Source organism: Engystomops pustulosus, chromosome 2, assembly GCF_040894005.1.
Source record: "Engystomops pustulosus chromosome 2, aEngPut4.maternal, whole genome shotgun sequence".
NCBI lineage: Eukaryota > Metazoa > Chordata > Amphibia > Anura > Leptodactylidae > Engystomops > Engystomops pustulosus.
In genome coordinates, this window is record NC_092412.1 from 227,560,128 (window position 1) to 227,576,704 (window position 16,577).

Genomic DNA, 16,577 nt, shown 5'->3' on the forward strand with positions numbered 1-16,577 from the left:
TTTCATTGACATAATTTTAAATATTGATTTTAGAAGGAAGGAGACGATAGATAACAAATATAAGAAGATTGCCACAGTTACAGTGTCTGGATCCATGAATAAGTGTCCCTGGTTTATCATGATAACACTTTATTAATCCTTATATAGGAAGTGGCTTCAACGCACTGTGCGCACGACCACTTTGTGCGGCTGAGTAGGAAGTGGTCGCGTGCACGGTGCGCTGAGCGGGGACCACGGTGCGGTGCAGCTACTTGTATATAAAGATTAATAAAGTGTATAAACGCTTTACATCTGTTTAATAAGATAACGAAAATAAGCGCCAGCACCAGATCACTCTGAGCTGGTGCACGTCATTTGCAGCTTATACCCACCATCGGAAGTGGTAGGTTTCCTTTAAGTACATAGGCATCTTTATTTCCAGTACCCTTGCCCCAGTTGTGCCCACAAGGCTTTGTTTTTTTTTGGCTTTTTCTGTAAAGTTCTACATACTTTATAGCTCTACATCAGAAAATCACTCAGGCAGTGAATGTCTGCAGCGGCCTGTTTGCTTATACATGATATCAAAACTTCAACCAAGGAAATAAAGTCTGATGGTTGGACAGGGGCAGCAGTAATGGATCAAACAAAGCAGTATAACATTTAAAACGAAAGGTGAAATACTTATCTTTAATATGACACCACGATCCTGTTTCTAGTTGCTATAAAAGTGAAGATAGGGGCGTCTGAAGTAACCTACCCCATGCAGCTTCCAATGTGGACTAATCTCGGGTAAAATATGACTCTTCTCTGCTCATTTTCACATGACTATGTAGCAATTTCTTTATAGGTACATGGATGAGTTTTCATATAAAAGAGGGAATTCTAGAAAGGACATTTCATACATTTATGCCTGAGGTGGGTAGTAGTCTAATGGGATAAAATTTGGTGAAAGGTTCCCTTTAAATGCTTTAACTTTAAAGAAAGATAATTCTGATATTATTATTATCATCGCAGTGAAGAGTTCTCTAGCAGATCGTGTTTAAGAGGATTATATTTATATCATACTTGTAGATGGATATTGCATGAGCGCTCCACTCTTTCTATATGGCACCTTGTTACAGTGCGCTGCTGAGAATTATCTCCGAAAACTGTCAGCAAGTATAAAAACCTGACAGAACAAGAGGAAGACCGGAAGTATTGCAACTGTTTCTAACATGTACTTTATACACTCACCGGCCACTTTATTAGGTACACATGTCCAACTGCTGGTTAACACTTAATTTCTAATCAGCCAATCACATGGCGGCATGTATTTAGGCATGTAGACATGGTCAAGACAATCTCCTGCAGTTTAAACCGAGCATCAGTATGGGGAAGAAAGGTGATTTGAGTGCCTTTGAACGTGGCATGGTTGTTGGTGCCAGAAGGGCTGGGAGTATTTCAGAAACTGCTGATCTACTGGGATTTTCACGCACAACCATCTCTAGGGTTGAGGGGATGAGTCTCGATTTCTGCTGCGACATTCGGATGGTAGGGTCAGAATTTGGCGTCAACAACATGAAAGCATGGATCCATCCTGCCTTGTATCAGCGGTTCAGGCTGGTGGTGGTGGTGTCATGGTGTGAGGAATATTTTCTTGGCACTCTTTGGGCCTCTTGGTACCAATTGAGCATCGTTGCAACGCCACAGCCTACCTGAGTATTGTTGCTGACCATGTCCATCCCTTTATGACCACAATGTACCCTGTAACATCTGATGGCTACTTTCAGCAGGATAATGCGCCATGTCATAAAGCTGGAATAAAGTGGCCGGTGAGTGTAGAACCAATATATGATCCTTTCCTGTCACTTTTTTCTTAATTTAAAGGCAACCTGCCTCCAGATTGACCCCATTAAACCCCCAGCCCCCTCTTTTATGTGAATTCCAAGCCTTTTACATATAAAAATATCTCCTCCAGAGTCATGGGAAAATTAGTAGAAAAGAGTCCTAATTGACTGAGATGAGTCAAGTTAAGAGGCTGCAGGAATAGAGTCACTTCAGATGCCCCTACTTTGGTTCTTTGGCACCTAAAAACGTGCTTTTGGTGTCATTTGAAAGATCATAATCTTCAGATTTCATCATTGTTTGTGGTTCTGTGAGATGCAGACAGTCACATACATAGGCAAGCTGCAGATAAAGATCCAGTTCCTTCCTGTATCTTACTCATTAACTGTGTAATGGGATGAGATTCCACATAAAAGAGGGAATCAGTTGAGGTCAATTGGACCTTTTTTGTATATACTGTAAGGCTGCATGCACACAAACACAGTCCACAGCATAGGACAGTGGTGGCGAACTTTTAAGAGACCGAGTGCCCAAACTATAACCAAAATCCACTTATTTGCCGCAAAGTGCCAACATAGCACCAACATAGCATCTTAAGCAGTAACTAATTGCTACCTGCTCTTCAACATCTATCAGTCGTACAGGCCCCTTCAGGCCACTAATACAGTTGAAAGAAGGAGGGCAAATTCAGTCTATCATTGTATCTTCTCACCAGGGTCTCTCTGTACAGTAAGAATGTAGGGTCCAGTAGGATGACCTACAAAGATACTGCAGTTCTATCAACACTTTCTTACTTTTACCGCAGTTTCAAACAGCCAATGAAGTGTAGTTTTAAAACGGCGCTGATTGAAGCATCTTTTATATTGCCTGGGTCTGCAGGAAGATTTGGTGAATTTGGTCCTGTTTAGTGAGCTCTGTCTTGGGATTAATGGCCTGAGTGCCACCTCTGGCACCCGTGCCATAGGTTCGCCACCACTGGCATAGGAGATGATCTGATGTCTGGGTCTGATTGTTGAAAATGGACCAGGGAGTCACGCATGAGTGGAACGGCAGAACAAGCATGTGCCATTCAATACTATGGGAGTATGGACATTGCTCAACTGTCTATGCGAGTGATGGAGAAACCTGAGGGCTGTGCTCTGCAATTTCAGATATCCCTATAGTGTTGAATAGAGCTGCTGGACACGTGCTGCACCCGCTGCTCCTTTATTTGTGAGAATGGGACCCAAGTTCTCCAGATCGCTGGGGGTCTTGTAATTTTGAGGGTCCAAGCACTTGGATCCAATCCAATTATTACAGCTCAGGGGATAACATGCAAACTTGAGACTGTGTACCCTCCTGTGTACCCTCCTAGCATATGGAAGCTACATATGGTATATACAATCCACACGTTCATGGACATTTTATATAATACAGTATATTTTGGCAAAGTAAAACAATGTTAGACTTGTCCATATTTGGGTCTGGTTGTCCCTCTCTACTCATTCAGTCTTCAGAGAATCTTATTAAATTCTGGGGTGACTGATGTGGCTCAGAGTCTGGCTCAGAGGTGACGGGTTCTCTAAAGGATGTGAACCCTGTCCATATAGGGTTAAAGGTGGTGGGATTAATTTGGGTCTTTGAGCTGTAGGGTTCCAGTGAACTGAAGTGACCTTTATCTGTCCCTGTCCCTATCCTATAGACAAAGTGGGCGCAGACTCGGGCAGGGACCCTCAGGCCTTTATTCAGCTTGTCACACCTAATATTAATGGCTCCTTCCTGACCCCATTCCATTTCCATAATGCCTTAATGGTTTTCACTTGGAATTCTTCCCAAAATAAATCTTACTTCATTATTTTTGAGGGAATGAAGCACATTGGGCTGACTCTGACGCATACGGTGTTATCCCTCTCCAGTTTCTGAAGGGCCTTTTTTCATGTTAATATTAAGCTGTGTCTTCACGCCCCTTCTTGATATGGGACTCATGATATCTAAAAACTTAGTGTGCGCAGGGATAAAAAAAAATGATGCATTTCAGACGGATGAACCATTAAAGATTAAAGGAAAGTTACCTTTATAAATCAAGCATTATAAACTTTTAAAATTATTCAAATAAGCCAGGAGGGTTAATTCTTCTACACAGTGTAACAGCCTGTGAAGCTACAGCATGGAGGAGATCTGGTAACGCTCCATCCGAACCCTTCTGGCATATACATCAACTTTTAGAAGGAAGCAAATAAATGATAACAAATATAAGATTACCACAGTCATAGTGCTTGGATCTATGAGTAAGTGACCCTGGTTTATCCGTGCTTAATTTCCTTTTATTAAGATTGATTAGATTTACTGCAGTTTAACAGCCTGTGAAAATACAACATGGAGGGGCTCTGGTAACGCCATTAAGAACAGTCTTGAAATTTAAAAGTAAGTGTCCCTGATATATCATGCTGGATTTTAAAGGTACCGTAGATTTCCTTTAATCTTGTTGCAATTAAGGATGATTCATCTGTCTAAAATTTGTGATTTTTTTTTTTTCTATCCCAGTGCATTTAACTAAATGAAATAAACCTTGAAGATTTCAACCCGTTCCCGCTGGTGGACTCCTCTTCTTAGATATATAAATATATGAAATAGGTAGATAAACAGATACGGGTTACATAAGATAATCTTAGACTGTAAGCTCTTGTGATCAGGGCCCTCACTCCTATTGTTTTATATGTTATTACTCTGTAATGTCTTATTTTTATATGTATTTGTTCCCCAGAATCTGTAAAGTGCTGCAGAATTTGAGGGCATTATATAAATACAGATTATTATGATTAGATAATGATGAGAAATGTAAGTGATTGACTAGGTAATGGCCTGTGTGGCGCTGGGTACCTGCACCCTGGATTCTAGGCTTTATTGTACACAATGTATAACGGCACATTGTTACTTTGACAAAACTGAAGAATTCCTTCCCTCTGTTGAGCAGTGAAGGTAAAGTAGTGAATGAACCTGGATGAGGTAACGGTGGAGCCTATTGTAAACTGGATGTGACCTTTATAAATCCGTGTAGTGACGTCGGTATCCAGCGCAGCGGTCGCCTCCGCTCTGTTTACAAAGCCTTTATCCATCCATGGGTTTTCCATAGATCTCTGCCTCTCGCTCTTCTGTCATATTTTTTTTTTATGATTTCTGTTATTTCCTTAAGCGACATCTAAGTCTCGGAAGCCGTCATTGCTTTTACGTACTGCGCCCAGCGCTTGTCTTAATGGATTTTTGCTGCTGTGTGTCAGGTAAAGTACATTTCTGGATAGTTTAATGCATCCGTCATCGCTTTGGGTGTATTGTACATGGACACGTGTCTATGGTGAATCATGTTACATTTTTTAGATTTGTTCTTTACATCTTTTGGATCGTTTTTATGGAAACTTTAGCAAGGGACTTCACCTCTTGCTTAGATTCCTTTATTGAAATTGGGCGGTTTGTCCGTATGCCACCCGTTTTAAAAAGAAAAATACCTAAAATGGGATGTTTTGGGGGTGAAGGTATCACAATACTGTGGTTAAAAAGGTAAAACATACAGAGAACAGCAGTGTGTGCTTAATCTGCACAGAACGCAGGTATAATAAATAAACCTCATTGGAGCCCTCTCCCTTGTAGGACACGATGGGGGGATTCCCAACGTATCATCACAATGGAGGGCTAGGATGTACCCCACTTTATGCACATACGGTTGGATACGTAGTCTGGCTCTTCCCTCCTGAATGCAAGAGTGAACATCTGCAGAAGTCAATCACCTCCAGGGTGTTCCCCTCACTGATGTCTCACTGACTATATGGACAGGGACATGACAAGGGCCCCTCTCTTGAATGCACACTCACCGGAGGCCAGGGATGGATGCAATACTTTGCATCCATCCCCCAAAGCAATTATGGCCTCTGCTGAGTATTTACATCGCTTAGCAGGAATGAACAGGATGGAAAGATGTAGCTTGCGAAATCTTCCTATCTTGTCTTTTCGCACTGTATACAACATAATACTGGGCTGACAGAGGCAAAAAGTGTGAATATACCCTTAGGAGAAGGTTGTAGGCAAAAGTATATTTCCTTATTGACTGGGCCATTCTGCAAGAGCTGAGAGGAGGGAGGAGATTGTTACTCACCGTCTGTTGTGCAAGCCTTCATGGGAAGTGTAGTCTCAGCATGTAAACGTTGCAGAAAAAAAAGTGTGTTCTTAGATCTGAGGAACAGGTAAATAACTTTTAATTCAAAGTTTTGACCGAGCTATTTCAGAGTGATGGCTCAGAAAGCATCATTTGGGGGATGGGGGACCAGTGTTATAGCTGTACTTGTACCCAACTTCTGTAAGGCTTCAGAAAGACGTATGGATGTATTGTAGCAGGATTTTTCATGTTAGACAGGTTATTATTATACATCGCTATAGGCTTTATTGTATCGCTGTTACTCATGTATTATTTTTGCTTCTCCAGTGATTTGCCTGACAGCCCTACAGTGAAGTGGGATGAACGACTTCTCTCTTCCCTTATATTACATCACATTAAGGAGAAGAATGTTGATCTGGTAAGTTTGTTCTTTCCTCTAGCCCATCCTTACAGTGATCTTCCCTACCTTGTATGTGTTATTTTTGTGCTTTTATTTAGCTTTTGTTTTCTTTGCGGTGGTCAGGTAAGTTAAGTGTTAAAGAGAACCTGTCCCATAAATTAACCCACTGAAAATAAAGACTTCATTAAAATCATTGCCCTTATCCCTGAATGGTTCCTTTCCATGGCTTTAATGTTATAAAAACTTATATGCGAGTCATTCACATTAAGTGAGTCCTACATATTATATTTTACTTGCATTGCTCTGTCTTCTTGTTCCTGATTGGTGTAGGTGTTATGATATTCTGCTGTATAGAACATTGAGATAGAGCTATGTTATATCATTGGGGACTTAGTCATGTGACCAGGAAGACATCAGCTAAGGTCCTGTTAAATCTGCCACACCTACCCCATGTACGAATCTGACCACATGAAATCACAGCAGCATGATTTCATGTGATCAGATATATCATAGTGTACAAATGTGGTGACATGTTCCCTTTAAAGGGCAACTACCACCAAGATGAAAGACTGTATGCAAATGAGCCTGAGGGGCTCCAGGCTCCATAAGTGTTAATGAAGCATGGAGCCCCTCAGGATCATTTGCATACAGTCTTTCATCCTGTAAATGTCCTTTAAGCTACATTAAATAGTATTGATTTATTGATAGGTGTTGGCCAAAATGACCTGTAGAATTTGATTACCCAGTGTTGTTGTCCATGTTAAAGGGGTTGCCTGTGTCACAGACAGCTTCTTTAATGGTATTTTGTGCTACAAAATTTCCGCACTTGATTCACCTCCCCATAGGCAATCGGTGACCTAAGTGATGACCTGGTGATGTCTCGGACTTCCACATGGTATGTGTATAGAGGTCAACGCTTAGGCCAATGATTAACAGTAGCAGTAACCTGCCCCGAAAATTGCTTTTCTTATGAACGGAAGCTGCAGGAGCCAGCACCGGACCACCATCGCTGGAGCGGAGGGAGGTAGGTACATTTATTTTGGTTATTTTAGCATAGAATGAATAAATTAAAGAAGCTTTGTGTCTGGCATTGACATTCCCTTTAAAATCACATTCAGGACGTGATACACAAACACCGGTCATGGAGATAAGAGGGTGACCACAACTTCGCAAATCAGGAACGTAACATGAAGCCAAAGCCTATCAAATCCACTACGCGTGAACAGGGTTTTAAAAAAACACTGAGATGTAATGTTCTGCACCTGAAAGTGTTAATAGTGCTTGCTCAGTGTAGATGGATCAGCCCATCTACCTGTGTAGATGGATCAGCCCACCTCAGTCTTCTGGAGGAAGACTGAGGTGACCTCGCTGTGGACTGCAGTAATAACACAGGTTTAACATTCTTACAATTTTTTAGACTCAGAAGAATGTTATAAATTTTTGTCTTTGTTTTCAAGATTCTCGGTAGTAAAGGTTACTGACAGCTGTAGGTTACAGGGGTTGTGACAAGTAATAGTGTCATCTCCTATCTACAGGGTAGGGGACTACATTCTGCTTGGTGGGATCCTGATCGGTGACGCTGAGATTGGGGGGGGGGGGGGGGGGTCCCGTTCTTACTAATTGCAGGTGGACCGTGTCTACTGCTGTTTCATTGAGTACTATGGGAATGGTTGGAAATTGCAGAGCACAGGGCAACTGCAGTGTTCTCATAGACAGTGATGAGTGCTAGAGATAATTGAGCACTGTACTCGGCAACTTTCCACTCGTCCCATTGGTCGAACCCGCACCATTCAGATTGTTATCCTCTTTCCCCTCCTTGTGGATAGAAGATAGCAATAATACTTGCTACATCCCCTTTAATTCCAGGAGCAGAGTCTGAGGGTGAATTCACATGTTGCAAACTACAAGTGTGGACGCACCCTCAGGGATATTCCCTCGGGGAATGTTTGTCCATTGAATAGGTGGTTCTAGCTCTGGTAATGTTTCCACCACACTCACGGAGGGGGACATACACGATTGTCCAATGCGGCCAGTAAATGGGCCCTGACAGAGGGGCAGGAAGAACGGAACATGTAAAACAAGTTACAAGTGGATATGTCAGAAGCTGTACACGTTTTATGACCATGCTGAGCATGCATGTATCTGGGGAAGTCTTTAGGAATAGCTCTTGGCTTATAAAGGTGTCCGGGCACATTCAAGCTCCAGGGACTGGGGGTCACAATGATCGTACTTTCATTTATCACCCGTCTGGTGGAAAGTTAATGAACATTTGTGATTGGAATACCCCTGTAACCTTTGTATTAGGTAAGGATGGGTTTAATCATTGGTGTGTAGCTCTATTTAACACATAAAGATCCATGGGATGCCCCCTACAAGGAGGACTCACCACAATGCAGCAAGACTCTTAGATCACCTTGTTCCACACTAAAGTGACTAAGACTCCAATAGGAAGACTCTAGATCCTACATTGTATAATCTCACATTGTTAAGCTACCAGTTACCAGCTGGATCCTGCTGCACTAGGGTTAGATGTATTTTTTAGGGATATGATGGGTAACCAGTATCACCAAGGCTTCTTTGAGGAATCATTGAGCGTCCTGTCCCCCCATCCCCTGGTCCATAGATGAAGCCTCACAAACATGTGGATCATGAGCCCTCTGGTGGCAGTAGTGTGTTATGTCAAAAACTAAATTAGATTTTTCTTTTAATTTTCTAACTCTATTCAAAGGATATTTAAATGTCATTGTTATATACATTTTCTTCACTCCCTTTATTTTGGGACTGATTTACATAACAGATAATATGGTAGGTAGCATTCTTATGGATGTTGGTCAAAAAGAAAAGAAACTTGCCAATCTGCACTGAGTTTACATTTGTTTTCAAGAAAACTGGGAGTATTCTCTACACAATTTAGGGCGCACGTATTGTTAAAATTTGCTCAAGTGTACAGACCATGGTGGTCTGCGCACCCATGATGGGGAAACCTAATGCATTGTAATAACCATGGAGCACAAAAACTGATGTAATAGCCCTTGGAGAATCTTAAAGGGATACAAATGACTTGAAGTTTTACTTAAGGACAACTCATATTACACTAGAAGAAGATTAATAAACCAGCTGCTCAGGATTTTTTGTTAAAAAAATAAAATTAACCCAAACTCACCAGGGGAAGTGCGCATCACTGTTTTGACATCACAAAACCACACACAGTGTTAAGTAGAAGCCCTGGAGAATCTGTGTAACCATACCTTTGTCCGTGTTGGTGGCAGCAGGATTGTGAAAAATGCATTTATACTTCAGGATTGTAGCTGGACTTGGAGCACTGTGATGCACTGGTGTGTGAGATCTCTTCAATGAGCACAGGAGATCCCTTCCCTCTCAGTAACTGCTGTAGTATCCAAACAGAAGCTGCTACAGCAGTGAATACATCTCACACACCAGTGGGCCATAGTGCTTCAAGTCCAGCTACAATCTTGGAATATAAATGCATTTTTCACAGTCACTACAGCACCCATCATGTGCCTCCACAGTCGTGTGCAGCAGTAACCTACCTACATGCAGGGTAGATGGATGAACAAAAGGGTAAATTGAGCTTTGTATATTTACTCCAACATGTTGCAGCGTTCAATCAGGGATGTGTTTGACTTGGACGACCCCTCATCATAGACTGTAAGCTCTTGGGAGCAGGGACCTTGTTATTGTTCTGTAATGTGTTATGTTAGTTGTATATGTAAAGTGCTGCTGAATAGGAAGGTGCTATGTAATCCATGATTTATTATTATTACTATTATTATTATAATAATTATTACTGTAAAGCTTCCACTAACCTTTGTCCTTGTTCTGGCTGCTGCTCCTGATACTACAGCACGTGACCTGTTGTTGTCTATAGACAGTCGTGTAGTTTTCCTCTCGGGTTATTGATCTGCCTTCTGTGTTTTCAGGTGATCACATTTGATGAGAGCGGAGTGAGCGGACACTCCAACCACATCTCCTTGTACCGCGCTATAAGGTAGAGTTTTATCACATGTATTATTACCTGTCTCCATCTCCTCATAGGAACCTGCATCCCAGAGACATCTCATTCTACACCCCATAATGTGTTATCACTGATATCAGGCTGCCGAGTTGCTCTTTTTTGCAGGTGCAAGGACGTAACCAGTAGCCATAGGGCCCCACTACAAGGAAAGTGATGTCACAGTACAGGGATAATACACACAGTGATGTCACAGTACAGGGGTAATATACACAGTGATGTCACAGTACAGGGATAATACACACAGTGATGTCACAGTACAGGGATAATACACACAGTGATGTCACAGTACAGGGATAATACACACAGTAATGTCACAGTACAGGGATAATACACACGGTGATGTCACAGTACAGGGATAATACACACAGTGATGTCACAGTACAGGGATAATACACACAGTGATGTCACAGTACAGGGATAATACACACAGTGATGTCACAGTACAGGGATAATACACACAGTGATGTCACAGTACAGGGATAATACACACAGTGATGTCACAGTACAGGGATAATACACACTGTGATGTCACAGTACAAAGATAATACACACAGTGATGTCACAGTACAGGGATAATACACACAGTGATGTCACAGTACAGGGATAATACACACAGGGATGTCACAGTACAGGGATAATACACACAGTGATGTCACAGTACAAGGATAATACACACTGTGATGTCACAGTACAAAGATAATACACACTGTGATGTCACAGTACAAGGATAATACACACTGTGATGTCACAGTACAAGGATAATACACACAGTGATGTCACAGTACAAGGATAATACACACAGTGATGTCACAGTACAGAGATAATACACACAGTGATGTCACAGTACAGGGATAATACACACAGTGATGTCACAGTACAGGGATAATACACACAGTGATGTCACAGTACAGGGATAATACACACAGTGATGTCACAGTACAGGGATAATACACACAGTGATGTCACAGTACAGGGATAATACACACAGTGATGTCACAGTACAGGGATAATACACACCGTGATGTCACAGTACAGGGATAATACACACCATGATGTCACAGTACAGGGATAATACACACAGTGATGTGATGTTACAGTACAGGAATAATACACACAGTGATGTCACAGTACAGGGATAATACACACAGTGATGTCACAGTACAGGGATAATACACACAGTGATGTCACAGTACAGGGATAATACACACAGTGATGTCACAGTACAGAGATAATACACACAGTGATGTCACAGTACAGAGATATTACACACAGTGATGTCACAGTACAAGGATAATACACACTGTGATGTCACAGTACAAGGATAATACACACTGTGATGCCACAGTACAGAGATAATACACACAGTGATGTCACAGTACAGAGATAATACACACAGTGATGTCACAGTACAGGGATAATACACACAGTGATGTCACAGTACAGAGATAATACACACAGTGATGTCACAGTACAGAGATAATACACACAGTGATGTCACAGTACAGGGATAATACACACAGTGATGTCACAGTACAGAGATAATACACACAGTGATGTCACTGTACAGAGATATTACACACAGTGATGTCACAGTACAAGGATAATACACACTGTGATGTCACAGTACAAGGATAATACACACTGTGATGCCACAGTACAGAGATAATACACACAGTGATGTCACAGTACAGAGATAATACACACAGTGATGTCACAGTACAGGGATAATACACACAGTGATGTCACAGTACAGAGATAATACACACAGTGATGTCACAGTACAGGGATAATACACACAGTGATGTCACAGTACAGGGATAATACACACAGTGATGTCACAGTACAGGGATAATACACACAGTGATGTCACAGTACATGGATAATACACACGGTGATGTCACAGTACATGGATAATACACACAGTGATGTCACAGTACAAGGATAATACACACAGTGATGTCACAGTACAAGGATACTACACACAGTGATGTCACAGTACAGGGATACTACACACAGTGATGTCACAGTACAGGGATAATACACACAGTGATGTCACAGTACAGGGATAATACACACAGTGATGTCACAGTACAGAGATAATACACACAGTGATGTCACAGTACAGAGATAATACACACAGTGATGTGATGTTACAATACAGGAATAATACACACAGTGATGTCACAGTACAGGGATAATAGACACAGTGATGTCACAGTACAGGGATAATAGACACAGTGATGTCACAGTACAGAGATAATAGACACAGTGATGTCACAGTACAGAGATAATACACACAGTGATGTCACAGTACAGGGATAATACACACAGTGATGTCACAGTACAGAGATAATGCACACAGTGATGTCACAGTACTGGGATAATACACACAATGATGTCACAGTACAGGCATAATACACACAGTGATGTCACAGTACAGGCATAATACACACAGTGATGTCACAGTACAGGGATAATACACACAGTGATGTCTCAGTACAGGGATAATACACACAGTGATGTCACAGTACAGGGATAATACACACAGTGATGTCACAGTACAGGAATAATACACACAGTGATGTCACACTACAGGGATAATACACACAGTGATGTCACAGTACAGGGATAATACACACAGTGATGTCACAGTACAGGAATAATACACACAGTGATGTCACACTACAGGGATAATACACACAGTGATGTCACAGTACAGGAATAATACACACAGTGATGTCACACTACAGGGATAATACACACAGTGATGTCACAGTACAGGGATAATACACACAGTGATGTCACAGTACAGGGATAATATACACAGTGATGTCACAGTACAAGGATAATACACTCAGTGATGTCACAGTACAGGGATAATGCACACAGTGATGTCACAATATAGGAATAATAAGCAGTGATGCTATAATATGCAGACAATAAAAACAATAAATATAATAATAATGAATGTCAGCAAACAGTGATAACGCAGGCAGCAATGTTATATCACCAACATGAAGCCACAAGAATAATACACATGATATTATAGTTTAGGAGAAGGTGAAGGGGCGATAGATACAGATCTCTGTAGTTGGGCCTCTGCTTAGTAATGTCTCATACAGTTACATCAGGAGAGGGAGGATGCAGCATGTTATCCGTCTCCTGTCCTTCATACAGTCTCACATACACATTACAGACCCCATGTGCCTCTATAGGGGGGGGGTTGTAAATACTTTTTTTTTTTGTAAGGTTTTGTTCACATCTCCTTTGGGACATTAATCTATTATGGGAGCAGAAATACAAATGCTGCAGGGGATAGACTACACAGACGGACCCCCTGGAGGCCATTGCCTATAACAGGGGCTGTCGGATTGGCATTACCCTGCCTGGCATTATATGGGTGAGACTTTTTTGCGGTAACATGGTAGCGGGGCACCTGCATCTCTACAATGTGTCCTAGTGGAGCCGCATCTGTGTGCCGTCTCTAGCAGCCGCCTGCGTGTATTGTCACCTCTCCGCCATCAATGACGCGTCCTTTCCAGCAGTCACCTGCTTTGCTGATATTTTAGTAATTTTTTTTTTGCTACCTTATTATATTTGCAGTGTTTTTGTAGGATTTTGCATTAAGCTGCAGTCAGCAATGACCTGTGTGAACACCGCTGTATTGGATGCCACGTGACCTGTGACGCCCGTGTAATATTTGACATGATGGATTGGGGGGGGGGTCCGGGGCCTCTTTCATTGTAAGCGGTGATGTGCGGCTGTACTTTGTCCCATTCTACTTCAGAAGGAGAATTTTTTTTTCTCCCCAAATTTGGAGGTAACGGCCCTGCGCGGCGTCCATCTAATGTTTCTTTCATGCTGTTGTATGGGGCTTTTCCATTGTGTAGCTAAAATCCTCCTAGTACTGAGCTCCCCCACATTGGTGAATTCGGCGCTGCTGGTTTCCATGGTAACTGTTATATAAGAGGCCATTCATTAACCCATCGGCAGATGGGTATCGCGGATACTGTGGCAGCTGCTTTCTCCGGCCTTGGATACCAGAGGCTTTCACGTCCGGGGCTGTGATTTACTTGTACAAGAACTATTGGCCCTTTTTAGTCTCCGCTATTATTATTTTTTCTGTACAGTCAGTCGCCTCATGTACTTTTATCTTCATACAAGATTTTGTACAAGGTGTTCTTTATTTTTATATGAGCCGCCAGATGTAACCCCTTAGTGACTGCAGCATTTTGTTACACCTTGGTTTTTATGGGTTTTTTATGCATTATTCTTCATGACGTGAAGTTACGTTCCATGGGGTAAATGCCCACAATCCAGAATACGCTCAGAAAATCCACTGTGTCCAATAGGACAATAATAAGCTCAGAGATTTATTATATCTCGTGTACATACAGCTGATTTTGACACCACTGTTTTGGTTTGTCTCTTATGCCTATTTGTACACGTTGTAGAATTGCTGTGGATTTACCATGGTGTTAAAGGGGTTGGCCACTTAATTTTTATGTTTCTTGTAATATGTAGAGGACAGGATATAAGAAGACTTACCAATAACCTCTGTTAAAATTTCTAAGTAAATCCAACTGGGTCAGGAATTTCTTTTACCTTATCAGCGCTCATTCCTGTCCATAAAATGGCCGCAGATGGAGGGATATACGATGTCTAGCTGTCCATGTGCATGCCCTACCTTCCAGGACCTAATTATAGTATTTTATGAATACAATCACAAGGTCCTGGCAGGGCGATTGATCATGGACCGTTAAAGATCACATGACCCTCTATCTCCTGCCGTTTTATGGACAGATATAGCAGCTTAGGTCTCCCCACGTGCAGCCGACAGGGGTGCCATCCACCGCCAAGCTGCCAAATCCAGCTCCAAATTGCACGAGAATCAATAGCGTCTGCTTATTTAGTGCACAGTTGCTACTGATAATGAGTGCATAGAGCAGGGCTCCGTCTATGAGCTCCTGTGTGGGGCCCCCTCTGTGTCCCTGCAGTGTGATCACATCATCATCATCATCATCGCACTGTATGAGTCATCAGAACAAGCCGGTAGACGAGCAGCACAAGGGGGGAGGAAGCCGTGTGAGGCAGAGGTATTTTTTAAAATATTTTTTTATTATTTTAAAAAAGGACCACTATATATATGTACATTTCTCTCTGAAAGAGGGCACAGTACATGCGCAGTGAAGCTTGATATACTATATGCATGCATATGGGGGGGGGGTCCCAGTGGACTCAAGTCATCAGACCCCTTCACTAGCTTTAGCACCTGACATTTTCAGAACAGGTAAAAGTAAAAGGCGTGGGACCCTAGAGCCCAGCTGCACGGAGGCATGCTGACTGTTTAGCGGCTTGAAGTTTCATTTTTAAAACTTTACTACAAGTCCGTTTTCTTCTGCAGATCCAATGCGAAGGTTCTACTTGCCCCTGAGGGTGCGTTGACACTCGGCGTTAACAATAACAACATTTTTAAGTTTTTAAGCATGTTTGCAATCCCTTAAAAAAAGCGTGCATTTTGAAAACACATCCGTTTTTATGGTCTTTCTCGGTTTTTCCTGATTATCTTCAGATAATTGAAAAAAAATGGGAAAAACCGCATGCGTTTTTATTTTTTTTAACAGGCTGAAAAACGGACTAAAAACGCCACGTGTGACATCACCCTTAGGCAGATTCCCTTATTCCAGTGTTGATTTCATTGTGGTGGCTGGTGATTTTGCTGCAGAGTGACTATAAAATGTTTCTCTTACTCTGCGGCTCAGTCATTATAATCATTTGTGTGAAAAATGTAATTATTCAAGCGTACTCATTTCTGATAACTTCTATCTTCCACGTTACTTGCACGACACTCGACTTCCTCCATTGTTCTGTCACATTCGCAGACATCATGTTCCTCCGTACAATCTCCTTGTGTTCATCTCTGCAGACAATGGCCGGTGATTGTGCCTGAGATGTAACTACTTTATGATGGATCCTGAGTAAATGTAATTACATAAGATCTGATGTTCTCCAGGATGGAAAATCCAACATTTCACGTGACCGTAACAAGAGGCATAAACAATTCTTCTCATCAGTTCTGCAATAAGTGTATTTCCAACAAATACGACATCATTCTAGATTCCTTCCACTATCCCAAATCTATCATGAACACTCAGGGCGCGTTCAGACAATGCTTCAGCCTTGATTACATTCTGAGGTTACATTGCATTTCC

General features: G+C 41.8%; 1 protein-coding gene across 1 annotated transcript in view; it reads left to right on the plus strand.

Annotated features, from left to right (window-relative positions):
- Nucleotides 1-16,577, plus strand: part of PIGL (phosphatidylinositol glycan anchor biosynthesis class L) — a 70,790-nt gene that overhangs the window by 47,399 nt on the left and 6,814 nt on the right. Inside the window, exons 3-4 of the mRNA XM_072138400.1 lie at nt 6,257-6,347; nt 10,271-10,338. Coding sequence (XP_071994501.1) covers nt 6,257-6,347; nt 10,271-10,338 — 159 coding nt within the window. The remainder of the gene's footprint in view (nt 1-6,256; nt 6,348-10,270; nt 10,339-16,577) is intronic.